The sequence below is a fragment of the Pelophylax lessonae genome (genome assembly GCF_965119305.1).
Source record: "Pelophylax lessonae genome assembly, chromosome: 3".
Taxonomy (NCBI): Eukaryota; Metazoa; Chordata; class Amphibia; order Anura; family Ranidae; genus Pelophylax; species Pelophylax lessonae.
In genome coordinates this window covers 19,110,628-19,129,543 of record NC_138770.1, presented here as the reverse complement: position 1 = coordinate 19,129,543, position 18,916 = coordinate 19,110,628, and the positions used below count along the sequence as shown (strand labels likewise).

The window sequence follows — 18,916 nt, the reverse complement described above, 5'->3', positions numbered from 1 at the left end:
ATGTGACACTGTGAAAGAAACACACCACAGGTGCTTGAGTGGGTGGTTGACTTTCATCCATAGAAACTGGTTCTGCATTTGTCTCTTGGTTTGCTTCAGCTTCAATTCCATTGTCTGATGAAATACTTCCATGCCTTGCTCTAGTGGGAACGCATGAGATTGTTCTAGTTAAAAATAATAGCATTCAAATATTTTTTAAAAAAAATTAACACTTTCTGCAGCTTCTTGGATAAAAGAAAAAAGACAAATTAAATTTACGGTCGCATTTCATTGGTGCGCCTCAAAAATGACAAAGCCTCTGCATGAGGGTTAGGCCTATGACACGTTGAAGGTGCTCCACTTTTCTCGGCAGACTTCTCTTCATTGAGTTCCTTCTTGTAGCGGTCACGGAGGGACCTCCATCTTATACCAATCTCCTTTTCCTGAAATATATTCCATTGAAAAAAAAATTGAACAGATGACAAACATAATGGATGGAGCACAAATAATTGACCAAAAGCAAACTATTTACCCTAGAAAACTGCATTTGCTATTTTTAAGGTATGGTTGCTATAGGCAACTGATCCCATGTATGTATACCCCTGCACCCCAACACATCCATCAATGTACTCACCTCAGTTCTCCTGTTCAATTGCAAACATGTTTTCCCAGTTTGAAGTCAGAAATCGGTACACTTCCTCCCATTTTAACCTCTTCAAGACTCTGTTGGAGTATCCTGGGCATTCAGGGTCCCAAATCTCTGGCCGGTCGTGCACCAAGACTATTATGGCCTCATGAGAGATATCACGGGCTGCCATTGCATCTCTATACACTCCCTTGTTCAACTTCCTGTGTCATTCCCAGGTATACCTTGTAAAATTCTGATGTGCTTCCTGTTGTTCTTTCTTTTGTTGCCGTTGCTAGCCGCAGTTGAAAAAGTGCACTGCGATTACCAACGATTGTGTTCTGCACCAATCGAAGGGCACTGCGATTACCAAAAATCAGTCCTGGACAAAGTAAAATAAATTTTTTCTAAACGTACAAAATCATATGAAATTAAACCGCTGCTAAACGTTGTGTGTGAATAGGGTTATAGGAAAGCATTGTCTCAGTTTAGCTGCGGTAGATAACTTCATCTATCCTCAGCTAAAAGCTGATATCTAACCGTTCGTGTGAAAGGGGCCTTACAGGTGGAAAGAGTACTCTTCTTCCTCAATCCTCTAAGGGCAAGGCGCCACGCCATAGACGGGTGCCTTTCTTCACTGCTCACAGGCGACTTTTTTGTACCTCCAGATCGCAAAAAAAAGGAAAGCCGTTCAGGTCTTCTGGGGGTTCCAAGAAGTCATGATCAGGTATATCAAAGACCAGCCAGTCCAGATCTGAAGACTAATCCTCGTCTGCATGAAGGGGTGCCCTCAACCGCTTCTGGGGTAGGGGGGCTTCTTTCTGGAACCGTGGACTTCCTTGATTTAGGACAAATGGGTTTACGAACTGATCCGATCAGGGTACAAGATCGAATTCCGGTCTCGACCGTCGGACAGGTCTTTACCGTCCATTCTTCATCTCTCTCCCGACCGGTTAAGGGATCTATGAGTGGCGGTACAAGATCGCACAAGGAGTGATTGTACCAGTTCCCTGTCAGGAATGCTTTCAAGGGTTTTATTCAAACCTGTTTACTGTGCCCAGAAAAGAGGGCAAGGTGCTTCCAATGCTGGATCTTAAGGCACTGAACCGCTTTGTGCGGGTACAGAATTTTCGGATGGAATCCATCTACACGGTAGTGGCGACCTTACACCAGGGAGACTTCTTGGCCTCCATAGATATCAAGGACGCATATATACACATCCCTATCTTCGCTGGGCATCAGAAGTTTTTTCTCTTTGCCGTAGCAGAGGAGCATTATCAATTTGTGGCGTTACCCTTTGGTCTTGCCTCCGCTCCAGGGTTTTGACCAAGGTACTGGCCCCGGTGTTGGCATTACTGCACCAATGGGGGCTTGTGGTACTGGGGTATCTGTACGATCTCCTATTGAGAGCGGACTCTCATTCAGCCCTGTTGGGCGATTTGTCGATCACTGTCAGAACCCTGCAAGAGTTCGGTGGAATATCCATTTCAAGAAATCCGCCCTGATACCTTCCTTGAGACTGGATTATATGGGCCTGACTCTGGATTCCACTTTGGCGAGGGTCTTTCTTCCCTTGGACAAGCTGCAAAAGTTGTAGGGGGCGATTCAGTTGCTGTTGGCAAACAATCTGTCCTCTCCGTGGACTTGCATGCGGGCTTTGGGTCTGATGGTATCGGCCTTTGAGGCGATTCCATTTGCTCAGTTCCACATGAGACCTTTGCAAAGGCAGATTCTTGTCAAATGGAAAAAGGATCCGAAATCCTTGGACAATTTGATATGGTTGAGCAACAACACAAAGTCTGCTCTGTTGTGGTGGCTTTAGTCACCAGCACTATGCCAGGGCAAGTCTTTTCTGCCGTTGATTTGGACGATGGTGACCACGGATGCCAGCCTATCAGGCTGGGACGGGGTGCTGAGAAAGCTTTGTGCCCAGGGAACCTGGACAGTGGAAGAACCAAACTACCAATTGATGTTTCGGAGCTCAGAGCAATAAAGCTTTGTCTGAGCCAATGGATGAATTGTCTGCGAGATTGTCCGGTTCAGATTAAATCGGACAATGCCACGACTGTGGCTTACATTAATCATCAAGGGGGCACCAAGAGTGTCTTGATGGCCAGGGAGGTGGCTGAGATTCTGGCTTGGGTGGAAAAGTTTGTTCCAGCCCTCTCTGCTGTGCACATCCCAGGTGTGGAGAACTGGCAGGCGGATTACCTGAGTCATCAGGTGTTGGATCAAGGCGAATGGTCTCTGCACCCGGGGGTGTTTCATCTCCTGTGTGTCTGGTGGGGGGCACTCAAGTTCGATCTGTTTGCTTCTCGTCTCAACAAAAAGGTTCAGCGGTTCATAGCCAGGTCTCGGGATCCTCTGGCCAATGCCACAGACGCACTAGTGGCTCCTTGGTGTCAGTATCGGCTGATTTATGCCTTTCCTCTGCTGAAACTCCTGCCAAGGCTTCTACGCAGGATAGAAGTGGAAGGGATTCCGGTCATTCTGGTGGCTCCAGACTGGCCTCTCTGGTCTTGGTACGCAGACCTGGTAAGGTTGGTTGCCAGTGCTCCTTGGAAACTTCCTCTCAGGGAAGATCTGCTGTCTCAAGGGCTGATGTTCCATCCTTCTTTACAGTTTCTGGCTTAAACGGCTTGGCTTCCTGACTCTGTGACTCCTACGCTATTGAAGGCCAGGAAGTCGGCTTCCAGGAAGATATATCATCATATGTAGAAATCGTACATTTCATGGTGTGAATCGCTGAAGGTGCATCCTTGCTTGTTTACAATAGCTAGGGTTTTGGCCTTTCTGCAAAAAGGGGTTGAACAGCGATTGGCTTTGGGCACTATCAAGGGCCAAGTGTCGGATTTGGCTATATATTTCCAATGCCCGTTAGTTACACATGCCTTGATTCGCACTTTCATTCAGGGAGTGTGCCATATGGCTCCTCCGAGACAAATCCCGCTACCTCCATGGGATCCGAATTTTGTATTATCTGTTCTTCAAAAGCCTCCTTTTGAGAACATTCGGGAGATTTCTCTTCTTTTATTGTCTCAGAAGGTTGCCTTTTTGGTGGCTATCACTTTTGCCTGCAGAGTATCAGAATTTGCAACATTGTCTTGCCACTCACCCTATTTGGCGGTCCACAAAGATAAGGTGGTACTCCAACCTAATCATTCTTTTCTTTCTAAGGTGGTTTCTGATTTTCACTTGAATGAAGACATTGTGCTGCCTTCACTCTGTCTCAAGCCCAAGCATCCCAAGGAAATTGCCTTGCATTCTTTGGAAGTGGTTCCAGCGATCAGGGTTTATCTGGCAGCCACTGAGTCTTTCAGAAAATCAGAGGCTCTTTTTGTCCTTACCGAGGGACCTCGTAAAGGATTGGCTGCATCTGCTGCGACCATATCCAGATGGATCAGGCAGACGGTTGTTCAGGCTTATTCACTGAAGGGTCAGGTTCCTCCTTTCCCTGTGAAGGCGCATTCTACTAGAGCACTGAGTGCTTCTTGGGCTTTTCGCCATCAGGCGTCAGTGATGCAAGTTTGCAAGGCGGCAACTTAGTCATCTGTGCATACGTTCACAAAATTCTACAAAGTTAATGTGTTGGCATCTTCGGATGCTTCTTTTGGCTGCAAGGTTTGGCAAGCTGCTGTTAAAAAGAGCACCTTTTTTTTGCTGCTCTTTGAGGGTGTGAATTTTTTCTAGGTGAGCTCCAGTTGTTCCAGGTTGAGTTCCAGGTCACCTGGTTGGCTAAGTTTAGCCTTTGGGGAATTCCGTTCTTCTTTGCGTTGTTTTTCCCACCCCTCATGCATATACTGCTTTGGGATGTCCCAATGGTCTGGAGCTGCGTCTGTCAATGGATGATAGAGAAAACTGGATTTTTGTACTTACCGTAAAATCCTTTTCTCTGAAGTTCATTGACAGACGCAGCACCCACCCCTCTACTTATGAGTGAAATGGGTTTTTTTGTATTCTAAACACTGCTTACAATGAATCTGAGGGCTGTAGCAGAGTGTGTGGGGTTATGCCTGCAGGGACAGCCCCATAGGTGTGGTAAAGCTTTTTGCTGCCTAGTGTCCTATTCCTGATGGGAGGAGCATAACCCAGTGGTCTACGAAGATATGGAGCTGCGTCTGTCAATGGACTTCAATGAAAAGGATTTTACGGTAAGTACAAAAATCTAGTTATTACTGCTCGGGGGGGGGGGGGGGGGGGGAGACATTTTGGCACCTTTGATTTTGCAGTAAAATTGATTGCAGATTTAGTCATGTAGAACATCTGTTATATGGATACAAAGAACCCCAGCCGAGAGTAAAGGGTGGAAATGGCTCCTGATCCCCAGATTTGGGCAATTATGTCACCAATATCAATGGAAAAAACCCGCGCTATGTGTAAAAACTCAAATACCTACAAAAATAACTTATACCGGACTGCTGCTGTAACAAAAGTAAGAATTCCCTTTATCAACTAGAAGAGCATTATGTGTCACAGCGCTGTCCTATTGTGTGTGCACATAAATTATCACAAATACACTAAAATATGTGGATACATTCATATATAAAGTGCTAGGGGCTCAAAATAATCTTCTCTGATTGCTTCTCGGCCTTTTGGCTAAGATCAAGTGTAGTATCTGTTCTTATCATTTAAATATCTGATACGTCCCCTATCTGGGGACCATATATTAAATGGATTTTTAGAACAGGGAGATGGAAGAAGAGCTTGCTCTGTCCACTCCACGCATCGACCTGGTATTGCAGTACCTCCAGGACCGGTGCACAAAAAAAAAAAAAAATAATAATATTCTCTGTAGATCCTCTGCTTCGACTTTACACCTACTTCATTGATCTTATGGTGTTTTATCAATAATCTAAGGAAACTGAACCATGTGAAAATTCATATACAACATAAAGTGCTTTGTGCTCAAGATGCTGTTTCCTGCAGATCCACTGCTTCCATTTTGTACCTACTTCTTTAATCTTATATTTGCTGCTATAATAAATAAAGTGAACATCTATGCAAATTCATGTAATCATACAATATTGTGTATTCAATATAGTGTTCTCTGCAAGTCCACTGCTTTCACTTTGCATCTACTTTAATTAATTTATATTGCTAAAAAAAAGTCCACAAATGAATGAAATGTTGATAAGGTGTGAAAGTGCTCCGTGCTCCAAACTGTGTTAGCTGTAGTGTAGCCACGCCTTCTTACGCCTCTTACACACGTGATGGTGGGGGCGCCCCCTTAGTAGTGCTTCCTCACTCACCAGAGCAATATAACTCCCAGCTTTTCAGCTACCAGAGTCACAAACATCCTTCACACTCTCCTCACCTCCGATGGTAAAGGAACTGGATCCTCCTCGCTCACTCCTGCAAGTCTGCTGCGCTTTCTGTCAGTCTCCCTCCTAGACTCGGCTACCTCCTCCGACCGCTGTTCCAGCAGGAGCTCCGCCTCTTCATACACACTCAGGGAGGAGAGAAAGGGGAAGGATATACAGTACATACACACACAGCACAAGGCCGTGTTCACACTACCAGACGGTTCTCAGGGCTGCAGTTCCTCTGAGCTCCACAAGGTGGTGATCTCACCTCTACCCAGACAGGAAGTCTCTATGGAATACAGACAGGAAGTAATGTCAGATTCAGACAGGACGTTCCATTTGGTAGGACGGAGAGAGACGACAATGCAGGAATTGGCGGCAGAGGAGGTAATATGTAGATTAACCCCTTCAGGGGGATCAGTTGATGAATAATATATCTTGCTATATAAAGCTGGCCATACATGGTTCAGTTTTATAGTTCAGCCAGCGGACAATCCACACATTGGAGGGGGATGGGGGAATCCCCCTGCTGCACTATTGTATTCTGACAATGGGGGGCGCTCCTCCACTCTCAGAATACACAGATCAGTGATGAAGCTATTGGCTGCAGCCGCTGATGGAGTGACTTTTATCTGGCAGTGACCACACATGGATGGAAATGTGACCAATCCCTGCTGAACCAGCTGAATTTCCATGTATCTATGGTCACCTTAAGTGACTCCCCCCCCCCCCCCTCATCTCTTGGATGCGCTCGTCTGTTGCTTGTTCTGACCTTTATCCTGATTCCTGGATCTCCTCCTCATCTCTCCTCCATATCCTCTTACACAGATTTTCTCCACACCTGCAGTGACCCTGGGGGGGGGGGGGGGGTGGAATGTTGGCACCAGCATGCAGCAAAATCCATCCCCACCATTAGGAGCTCTGGAGAAATTTGTCTGGTATTTATCCTCCGTTCCTCCTCACGTCACCTGCTCACATGAGAGCCTCATATAGAGGGCCCCTCAAATCTCCCCATCCAAATGTCCCTGAATTCAGGAGTCTATATGTCCTATGACATCACACTGACCTCACAGCTCCTCCCATTGTCCCTTCATCTGGCTTTTTTTCCTCATGCTCTTAGGATGTGGGCGGACCCTTGGCATCCTCACTATCAAAGTGTGTCTGTTTGTTCTGCGTTGTATGTAATGATGTCAGAATGCCTGCAGCAAACGTTTACTCTGCGTAGTGTGGGGGTCCTGTGTGGGTAAATTATACCTGAGGTGGGGCTTTAATCAAGTGGAAACCTGAATGGAGAGGTGAGGATGATTCTGGGAATATCATTTGATTTTACTATTTGTATTCAGATTTAAAGTTTTCCTCCTGTGAAGTCTGGAGATCATATGACCATCACATTGCCTCCACCTCCCTCCTTGATAGAATAGAGAAATACAAAGAAGATTCTAGAAGTCACCAGAGAGATCATGGAGGAGAGGTGAGCGGTGCTGGGAATTCTGGGACATTATCCAGTAACAGACAAGGGATGTGTCTGGATGGTGACTGTATCATTGTGTGTGAGGGGTGGCTGTGGACGTGGTATACTTGGACAGAGGGGGTGGCTGTGGACGTGGTATACTTGGACAGAGGGGGTGGCTGTGGACGTGGTATACTTGGACAGAGGGGTGGCTGTGGACGTGGTATACTTGGACAGAGGGGGTGGCTGTGGACGTGGTATACTTGGACAGAGGGGGTGGCTGTGGACGTGGTATACTTGGACAGAGGGGGTGGCTGTGGACGTGGTATACTTGGACAGAGGGGGTGGCTGTGGACGTGGTATACTTGGACAGAGGGGGTGGCTGTGGACGTGGTATACTTGGACAGAGGGGGTGGCTGTGGACTTGGTATACTTGGACAGAGGGGGGGCTGTGGACGTGGTATACTTGGACAGAGGGGGGGCTGTGGACGTGGTATACTTGGACAGAGGGGGGGCTGTGGACGGGGTATACTTGTTTTTTTTTTTCAAAAGCGTGTTACACAGTTCCCCACACATGGCTAATGTGTAAGGTATAAAGTCTACAGGCTGTAAAATCCATTTGCAAAAGGAATAGAAAACTGGCTAAAAGACAGAGAATAATGGTTAACAATTCTTACTCTGAAAGGTCTAATGTTATCAGTGGTAAGCGTATAGGATTGAATACAGGGAGATTTTCTATGTGTGGTTTTTTTTTTTTTTCTATGTTGGTTAAGCTAAATGGACTTGTGTCTTTTTTCAACCAGATTAACTATGTGTGTGGATGTTATCTATATCATTGTGTGTGTCAGGTTCCTATAAGGTGTCAGGATGTCACTGTCTATTTCTCCATGGAGGAGTGGGAGTATTTAGAAGGACACAAGGATCTCTACAAGGACGTCATGATGGAGAATCAGCCGCCCCTCACATCACCGGGTAAGAGGAGACTTTATTGTAAAGGAGAGAGCAGTACGGAGGCTCCACCTAGATCCCCCATCATCTGATAAACACATAGAAACAATGTATTCAGTCAGTGTGTGTGTTTCCTACAGATGGATCCAGTAATGGGAACCCACCAGAGAGATGTCCCCGTCCTCTGTATTCCCGGGATTCCACACAGGAAGGTCACACCATCCCTCACCATCATCAGGTAGATGAGGAACAATCACTGATAGTATCATTAGGATCTGTACATTATCTGCATTGTTACCATTGATGTCATTTTTATTATATATTCAGAGTGGAAATCTGAGAGTTTCTAAAGTTGAGGTTAAAGAAGAGATAAAAGAGGAGGATGATGAGGATGGGGTGATGAAGGAGTCAGAGTTTCTAAAGGAACACAAAGATCTGTACCAGGACACCATGGCGGAGTCATCCAGCTACAGAAACCCACCAGAGAGATGTCCCCGTCCTCTGTATTCCAGGGATTCCACACAGGAAGATCACACCATCCCCCACCATCATCAGGTAGATGAGTGACAATTATTTGTAGTTCTGATTTATACACAGCATGTTTGTTACAATTAATGTTTTATTATATATTCAGAGTGGAAACCTCGGGGATGATAATATTGATGTTAAAGAAGAGTATAAAGAGGAGGATGAGGAGTATGGAGTGATGGAGGAGTTTTCAGAAGGACACAAGGATATGATGGAGCCACCTAATACCAGGAACCCACCAGAGAGATGTCCCCGTCCTCTGTATTCCCGGGATTCCACACAGGAAGGTCACACCATCCCTCACTGTTATAAGGTTAGTGGGCAGAGCTTATAAAACACAGACTCATGGAGACAATGTGTGTATTTTTATGTGATGTCACAATAATAAATCTTATATTTTACAGATTATATTTTCTCTCATTTTTTTGATTTAGAGTGGAGATCCAATCGATATAGAATTTGAGGTTAAAGCAGAAGAAGAAGAGATGTATGTGAGGGATGATCAGCAGTCTATGGAGGAGGATGGAATAACGGGGACATTTATAGAGGAGGACACTCCTACAGAGATCAGCACAGGTGGGTCATTAACACTAAATACATTCCTCCACCCATACTGCTCACTGATTGGTCCAGAATAGGGCGGGGACTGGGTGATATCAGCCTGTAATCCCCTGGTCACTTTCCTGAGCTGTGTTCCCCATCTTGTATTCCTGTATTTCTCTCCGATAATCTTCCTTCTCTGTGCTGCAGACACAATTTATGTCTCTAGACTGGATTTATGGAGATTCTGGGGTTCAGCTGGCAGCAAAATGTTCATTTTCACTATAGGTGTTACCAGACCTAGGCACCTAGGACATGAGTTTTGGTTCTTCTGCCCCATGCTCGGGTTTAGTAAGATCTCTTATAGAACAATTCTCCCGGGGTTACTTGCTCTGTTATTTGCTGGCTGTGCCGGGTGGAGGGATATGTCTGTATAGTCTCACACCCAAGTCACTGAGTGCAGTCTCAGGAGATGGGAGGCAGCGGTGTGGGATCTCTGCAAATTGCCTCATCTAAACATATAATATTGGTATTCAGGAATCAGTGGAAGCTTAAGAGTCCTGACCCTTACACTGTATAATTTATTTTTTAAATGTAAATGGTGGAAAGCTGTGAGAATGCCATCATCCCGGTCATAACATCCAAAAAATACCCTCCGTAGGAGTAGGGACTATAATGGGCATATAAGACAAAACAAATTCCAAAAACATGGATTATAAAACAATATCCATTTTATTACATACAGATTGAAAACTAGATTATAAAAGAATGTGGCTTGTGAACATTTGTGAAATAGCAGTTTACCGGTATGATTACCAAGACCTCAACCAAAACATAATAATGAAATGAGACATCCGAGGGGGTCTCGAAAATGAGGGTCGGAAATCTTCTTCGGGATGCTCATATGGTAGGTATAAAGGTATTCCGGCCATATACACTGCCTTCACATGGACAAGCCAAGGATCATAAAGACAAGAAATTGTGCCACCATGATGCTTAGGCTTAAGACAGAGGGCACTGTGATTGTCTGCAGAGCCACAGGGGGCATCAAAATAGGACCAGGTATCCTCAGATGGATGTAATTACACTAGTGACAGCAACACCACACTGCTAGATGGAACTGTCATCCAATGGTAAGTGTAATGCTGAATACAGAGCAGGCAGCTGAGGTCATCTAACATGAGCTTCCAGACTCACAGATTCATCAGGCTGGGTGGTGTCACTGCAAAACCACCGGTAACAGCAAAGCATGGTGCCGTTCTGGCAGCTCAGCTGCACCAACCACTCTGCTCCAGCCTGTTGGTCTGGAAGTTCATGTTAGATGGCCACAATTCAGCCTCTCTTTCCAGCATGTTATTACACAAATGTTCACAAGCCACATTCTTTTATAGTCTAGTTTTCAGTCTGTATGTAATAAAATGGATATTGTTTTATAGTCCATGTTTTTGGAATTTGTTTTGTCCGATATGCCCATAATAGTCCCTACTCCATTGGAGGGTATTTTTTTAATATATCATTTATATTTTATATTACATACTCCTGACCCCTGCACCATATACTCTATACTTCTGCTCTCTCCCCTCTACTCATTGCTCTATATACACATAATATGGATTCTCTTTTGATAAACTAATTTTCTACCAGCTGGACATTTTATATCTGAAGATTTGATTGGAGGACAGATTTTTACATGTTGATAATAATGTGATAACATCCTCCAACTTTGGAACCTTAAACAGAAACTGATAATGAGGGAGGAGTCAGTAACCCAATGATAGTGGTCTTCAGGATCAGTCCAGTCTTAATTTTGGTTGTTCTCCCCCCATCCTCACTCTCTGACCTCTGGTGGGGCTCAGCCCCACTGTTATTCATGACTAAATCATGGACTAAATAAGGAAGTGTGGGACTTCGTGTATTGGGAAGATGGCAATAAGTGATTGAGGGGAAGGGGGACACTCATCCTATAATCCCCTCATCACTGTCACTCCTATCAAAGACAGTTCTCGTTGTTTTCTCACTCTCTGACTAAAGTCCATGAATAAATAAATGAACTGGTAGGAGATCAGAGGCCCATTTACTAGTTACCTTGAGGGTGGAATTGTAAGATCCTCAGAGACAAAGCTGCCTGATGTGGACAGAGTCCTGGTTTAGGGGAACCAATCTGCTGATGTCTAGTAATAATCTTTGTATTTCTATTTTAGTACATGGACGGGAGATGAGGAAAACCTCAGAGGATTGTCTCACTTTGTCTCCAGACTGTAAATTAGAAGATGAGGACATCACACAGTATAGTCTAGGAGAAAACCCGGCTACCTCAAATGTCCATCCGGCACCACGCAGTGTAGATGGACCATCGTATTCCTCTAATCCTGAGGAACCTCAGACTGTGAGGGATGGTGCCGGACCATCATATTCTTCTTATCCTGAGGAACCTCAGACTGTGAGGGACAGTGCCGAACCATCGTATTCCTCTTATCCTGAGGGACCTCAGACTGTGAGGGACGGTGCCGTCCTTCCAACAGATAAGAGGCTTTCCTGTACTGAATGCGGGAAGTGTTTTCGTTTTATATCTCGTCTTACTATGCATAAAAGATCTCACACGGGGGAGAAGCCATATTCCTGTCCTGAGTGCGGGATATGTTTTTCAGACAAGTCCAATCTTTACAAACATCAAAGATCTCACACGGGGGAGAAGCCATATTTCTGTCCTGAGTGCGGGAAATGTTTTACACAGAAGTCCATTCTTTACACACATCAGAGACTCCACACGGGGGAGAAGCCGTATTCCTGTTCTGAGTGCGGGAAATGTTTTTCACAGAAGTCCATTCTTTACAGACATCAGAGAGCTCACACGGGGGAGAAAACTTTTTCCTGTCCTGAGTGCGGAAACTAACTATTTTGGAACTAATACCTCATTATGGCCAATAGTTGGAGCTGACGATTATAGGAAATCACTGTGTTTATTCACATATGGCCAGAATCTATCACAGCTGGACACATGCTTGTCAAACTCACCCAACATATTGTTTGCATAGACCACTTAGTTTCCTATGTCAGGGGAGTTTCATACAAATATCTGAGATCATACTCATGTATTTATGAGTACAGTACACATTGAAGGACATAAATTAAATAAAACCACAGGATTAAACCAACCATTGATTTAAAACCCCAAATACCTAATTTGGCTTTTAGATGGTGCTCAGTATCATTTCCCTGCTCCCCTTTTTATACAAATTTCTTGAACGTCTGGTCTACAACCAAATAAGCAAAGCAACCACCTCACTGAGAATAACCTTCTTGATCCCCTTCAGTGTGGATTTTGCCCTCAACACTCCATACAAACTGCCCTCCTAAAACGAACAAACTATCTACAAACTGTAAAAACCAATGGATGCTATTCTGTACTACTACTCCCAGACCTTTCTGCTGCTTTGATACGATTGACCACCCACTCCTCCTCAAAAAACTCCACGACTTTGGTCTCCATAATTGTACTCTTCGCTGGTTCTCTTCCTACTTATCAAACTGCACCTATAGCGTTACCTACAGTTCTACTTCCTCCTCTCCTCTTCCCTTCTCTGTTGGGGTCCCCCAAGGTTCTATTCTTGGACCTCTCCTATGCTCGATCTACACCTCCTCTCTAGGGCAGCTGATAGCCTCCCATGGCTTTCAATATAATATTATAATAATAATATAATTTCTTCGCTGACAACACCCAAATTTATCTCTCTACCCCTCAGCTCACTCCGTCAGTCTCCTCATGTATCACTAATTTACTGACAGACATATCAGCCTTAATGTCACACCACTTCCTCAAGCTCAGTCTATCAAAAACCAAGCTCATATTTCCTCCCCCATGTGCTTCTTCCTCTGACTTCTCCATCAAAATCAATGGCTTAGCTATTAACCCATTCCCACATGCCAGGGTGCTAGGTGTTATCCTGCACTCTGAACTCTCCTTTCGGCCCCACATCCAATCACTTTCCAAAGCTTGCCACCTCATCCTCTACAACATCTCCAGAATATGCCACTTCCTAACCAATGACACCAAAAAGCTACCTGACATTCAACGAGAATTCAACCTGCCCACCAACCGCCTCATTTGTGACATGCCCACCAGGTGGAACCCAACATTGGCAATGCTGCAGTGTCTGCACACGCAGCAGAGAGCCATTAATGAGTATCTGTGTGAGTATAGCACAAGGACAGGCTCAGGGGAGCGTGGCTTCTTTTCGCCACACCAGTGGCTGCTGATAAAGGATGCATGCACTGTCTTGTCACCATCTGAGGAGGCCACAAGGATGGTGAGCCACAACAATGCATGCATCAGTGACACTGTCTATCTAGTCTTCCTGCTGGAGCACATGCTTCATGGAATCATGGACAGGGCATTTGAGGCAGAACAGTGGGAGGAAGAGGAGGACATCCTTTCTTCACAAGGTCACCTTTATGCAGATAACATTCCTGCAGGTTCATAAAACACAGGAGGATGAGGATTGTGGCAGCATGGATGTAGAGGATAACATACAGCAGTCTTCAAGGGATGGTTTTCATTCCCCAGAAACCCCAGGAGTTGTACGTGGCTGGGGAGAGGTTGCTCCTTCTGACAATGTCATCCTTAGTGACCCCAAAGGACTCGGAATCGCATGCCTCCTCAAAATTACGCTGCATGGGCTCCCTGATTCTGCAAAGCCTGCGAAAGGACCAGAGGAGTCATGGTATCAAGGAGAGGGATAATTACTGGTTGGCAACCCTTCTTGATCCACCTTACAAGGGTAAAGTTGCAGAGCTCATCCTGCCTTCTCAGAGGGAGCAGAGGATGAAACATCTTGAGGACGACTTGAAGAAAAATTTGTGTAACCCCTTTCCAGACACTGGGAGGTTAATGTTCTTTGGACGTGTTTCTGAGGCATTGTTCAGCCAAAGGAGGAGCGGTGGAGAAGGTGGCCGGCTGATGGATGCCTTTAAACAGTTCTTTAGTCCTCAGCACCCAGGGCTGTTAGGTTTAAACAACCACTGGCAGTATCTCCATCATATGGTGCAGGATTATCTAGGGGCAAGAGTAGACTTGGAGACCTTTCCAAGTGAGCATCCACTGGGTCTTGAGGATGGACCACTGGCCAGAACTTGCTCAATATGCAATGGAGCTACTGGCCTGTCCTGCTTCCAGCGTGCTTTCCGAACCGACATTTAGTGCTGCTTGAGGTTTTGTGATGGATAAAAGAGTGCGTCTGTCCACAGACTCTGTTGACCAGCTGACATTTATCAAAATGAATCTGTCCTGGATCAACAGCAGCTATCAAGCCCTGCTGCTGATGTAACTGATTGAATTTGCTAGGGGTCTGGCATCCCTTGAAGACTGTATATGCTGCCTATCCTATTCCTCAATCTTGATTATGCAAGCTTCCAACTATGTTTTTAGTTTAGAGCACCACCAACACTCAAGGCCCTATTTTTTTGCATCTGTATTATAAGTACATGCGATTTGAATTCTGCATGGTATTTTTAACAGCAGTGTTTGTTCCTGCACCCGCGCTTTTTTTTATAAAATTGGCTTACCAGATCCAAATCCATACCAGACCTGAAGGGACTGGGGGGGACACTATGCCGTTTATTTTTTTTTTTTCATATTTTTTTATCTGTATTGCGGGGAGCCGACAATACATTACAGCCACGAGCAAGTTTAAATTACATTTTTTCCTTTAGAAATGTTAGTATTGCTGCATCAGGCTCCATACATCGTACAGATGCGCCATTTTACAGGCACAATAAGGGGACACCCCCCCCCCCCCCGATATTTAAAGGAATTTTTCATTTTTATTGTTTCACTTTATGCATCATTAAAATCACTGCTCCTATAAAAACAATTGTTTAAAAATGTTTTTTTTTTGCATTGGTGCATGTCTCCCAGGGCAGTACCTGGGTCCCCATACACTTTTTATGGTAATAACTTGCATATAAACCTTTAAAATTAGGACTTTTGATTTTTCATGTTCGAGTCCCATAGACTTTAATGAAGTTTGAATGTTGTAACAAAGTTTTCCCCCATTCGCGGTGTTCTGGTGCAAACTGAGTCGGGGGGGGGGGGGGGGTGTTCGGCCCATCACTAGTAGGGACCCAGGAAGGGAGCAATGAGTGGCACCATATTTATTCACTGTGCATCAAGCATTTTGAAAGCACTTAAGACGTTAATTCAAGCACGGCACTTTACTTAACATTTTGGATTGATGAATTGTTTATTTTTGTATTGCACCTTATTGAATATAAAGGAGATATTGTTTAATATAGAAATAGTTTAGAGAAGGCAGCGCTGGTCAAACAAGTCCTTTCCGGGTATAGTGCCACCAGCTAGACCCAGTCCCATTTGTTGGGACATATTACAAGGCAGCCAGGTGCGCTGGGATTTTCAAGAGAGGGGACATAGAGCTCCTACATGTTTGGGACTTTGCTAAAATTTCACTAAGGTGACACAGGGTCTCTTTAAGTGGAATGTTTATTTGCCAAATTAAGAGAGACTGTCATTGTTCCGGAGTGAACAGTCCAGGATTTGCCATTTTTCAGAGTACAGAGAGAAGGAATTTGTCCTTGTGGTGTTCAAATCAAGTCAAGTTGGGCATCCCATAACTCCTTTTCCCCATCCAAGTTGATTTTCCCAATAAAAACAAGCCCATAGACTGATTCTTTGTCTTCTTGTGAGAGTTGGAAAATGCATGTTGCCTGACTGTGCAGGGATAGGGGGGACCCAAAAATCAAGCGGCCCTCCAGGGTAGAGCTACACATACTTTACACTACTATTTGAATATGTGTGAATTAGAAAGATATGTGGAATGGAGTATGATTTAAATAATTATTGTGACAAAGTATCATCCCTGATTAGTACATAGGGGGAGAAAGGAAGAGCAATGGATATGGAACTTTAAATATACAGTACTTCTCTTGTTACATCAATATGTACAGTACAAGTAATACATCTTTTATTTTATACAGTATAAAAAAGCATCTTTTAATAATTGCAGAATACATTACAACACAAAGGCTACGTTTAGATCTTTGTATGAGGGTCGACACATTTCGCATATCATCCACTACTTCAGGACCAAATGCCTTTAATACATTGAAAAGGTATAACCATAAGACACTAAAAACAAATTTATGAGGAAAGAAGAGTAAAGACATAAGAAAACTATATCTTCATGAGATATTGGTGCAAGATCAAATACACATCACAAGTTATTTATTCATACACCCCCCCTTCCAAAGTAGTAGTAGTAAGAGATATCCATACAGGGTTAGCATCATATTTCCATACAAGGTTCAGGAACATTTCTTATGTGTGATATTATGGGGACAAATGATTTAATAGTAAATGAATGCTTACTTACCCTACTGCACTAGAGCAAACAGTGTAATCTGAGGGAGGAGGTCTACTACACTAGAGCAAACAGGGTAATCTGAGGGAGGAGGTCTATGGACCCATATTAGCCTGCCAGCCCATGGGAGGAAAAATCCCTGGAATACAAGGATCAAATCACAATGTTAAGGAAAAATAAAATCAGCCCACCTGAGAAATAATAAATGAAAGCTGCTATGCACCCTCTCATTCACTGAGGAAGTCCCACCCAGGGACGCAACGCGTATGGAGGGGGAGGGGCCGGTGACATCACCCGCCATCCATCGTGATCGGTGTGTTATCTTGTCAGGCGATTTTAGTGCACTGTGCTCAGTGCCTTTTCAGGTAATTTTATATGCATATCTATCATTAAAGCATTATTAAGGGATAAAGCACTATGTCCAAACCTCTTCTCTTTTATGGTTGAGTGTATTTTCTGTGGAATGGAGTTTGCTCACCCTAACATCCTAAGGAAGTGGTCTGGTATTATATAGCGAGCCCCCTGAATAAGAATCTGCGGTCTTATGATATGTGTCTTCTGGACCAGGACTACGCTGAATTTTGAGACAGTTAATAGCTCTATTAGCCCGTCTGGGTTAAAAAACAGGGGCTATCATTGAGGTGAGGAGACTGTGTCACTGGGTGTTGGATGCACATCGTACCATTTTTGTGCATGATCACACTTCTTCACATTGGGACTTTCTACTTTTATATTTATGTCTATTTTATGTCTATTTAGTTATTAGCGCTGCACTATCTATTGTTTATTTGTATTATTTGGGATTTTATTAATCAGGACAACTATATGTGAGAAGAAAGAAGGGAAAAAAGCAGTAAATCTATGAGCCTACGCTTTCTTAAAAAGAAAGAAATTATTAATTTGAGTGGGATCAACAGAAGATAAAATAGAGAAATATCTATGAGTAAGGCGTCTTACCTAGTGGGCTAAATTCTTACGAATGCACAATTGGTTCAACTCAAGGGTAATAATCAGTTGTATTAATTGCTTGCCGACCGCCCGCCGCAGTTGTATGGCGGCAGACTGGCGCTCCCAGGCAAAGTGTTGTACATGTACAGGACTCGCCTGGGAGTAGCTAGGGGGTGATCGCGTGCCACCGGAGGCGCGCTCCCGCCCCCACTCGTCAGCTGGGGAGCCAGCGCATATGACCGGCGGCTCCGATGGCCGTCGGCCACTCGCAATCTCCCGCAGCAGTGAGAGGACAGACGACTGATGTAAACACAGCCGTCTGTCATTCTCACTGAAGTAATGACAGAGGTTATGCGATCCTGCTATAAAGGATAGCATGTCTCTGTGATTACTTCACAAGCCACGTTCCCCTGACAGTTAGACACACTTGATCACCAGTAAAGTTAACCCCTTCCCTGCCAGTGTAATTTTTACAGTAACAGTGCCTATTTATAGCACTGATTACTGTAGTAATGTCACTGGTACCCCCAAAAGTATCAAAAATGTCAGTCAAGGGTCCTATCTATCCACTGCATTGTTACAGTCCCGCAAAAAAAATTGCAGATCGCCGCCATTACTAGTTAAAAAAAAACAAAACAATAAAAATGACAAATCTTTCCCGTAGTTAGTAAGCACAATAACTTTTGCGCAAACCAATCAAAATACACTTATTGCGATTTTTTTATCAAAAATATGTAGCAGAAAACAAATTGGACTAAAATGTTAAAAAGTTTTGAATTTTAAATTTTTTTTGAGAATTTCATATAAAAAATGTGAAAAATATAATTTTTTCAAAATTGTTGCTCTTTTTTTGTTTATAGCGCAAAAAATAAAAATTGCACAGGTGATCAAATGCCACCAAAAGAAAGCTCTGTTTGTGGTAAAAAAAAGAAAGTCAATTTTGTTTGGGTACAGCGTTGCACGACCACGCAATTGTCCGTTAAATTCACGCAGTGCCGAATCACAAAATAGGGCCTGGTCTTTGAGCAGCCAAATCCTGGTGAAGGCAGAAATATCGGAACTAAAATGGAGAGAATGACTTATTATTTAGCCCACTAGGTAAGACACCTTACTCACAGATATTTCTACATTTTATCTACTGTTGATACCACGCAAATTTATAATTTCTTTCTTTTAAAAAAATTATATTTTATTATGGATAGATAAATAACTTTATAAGTGT

The 18,916-nt window shown here is 43.9% G+C and overlaps 3 protein-coding genes across 3 annotated transcripts in view; 1 reads left to right on the top strand and 2 right to left on the bottom strand.

The window, feature by feature from the left end:
• LOC309548802 (uncharacterized protein) overlaps window positions 1-12,266 on the top strand; it is a gene marked incomplete at both ends in the record, with an annotated part of 29,684 nt that extends 17,418 nt beyond the window's left edge. The window contains one exon of the mRNA XM_082248744.1: window positions 11,896-12,266. Coding sequence (XP_082104870.1) covers window positions 11,896-12,266 — 371 coding nt within the window. The remainder of the gene's footprint in view (window positions 1-11,895) is intronic.
• Window positions 1-18,916, bottom strand: part of LOC309550239 (uncharacterized protein) — a gene marked incomplete at both ends in the record, with an annotated part of 1,760,330 nt that overhangs the window by 655,662 nt on the left and 1,085,752 nt on the right.
• Window positions 1-18,916, bottom strand: part of LOC309548798 (uncharacterized protein) — a gene marked incomplete at both ends in the record, with an annotated part of 266,454 nt that overhangs the window by 64,941 nt on the left and 182,597 nt on the right. The window lies entirely within an intron of this gene.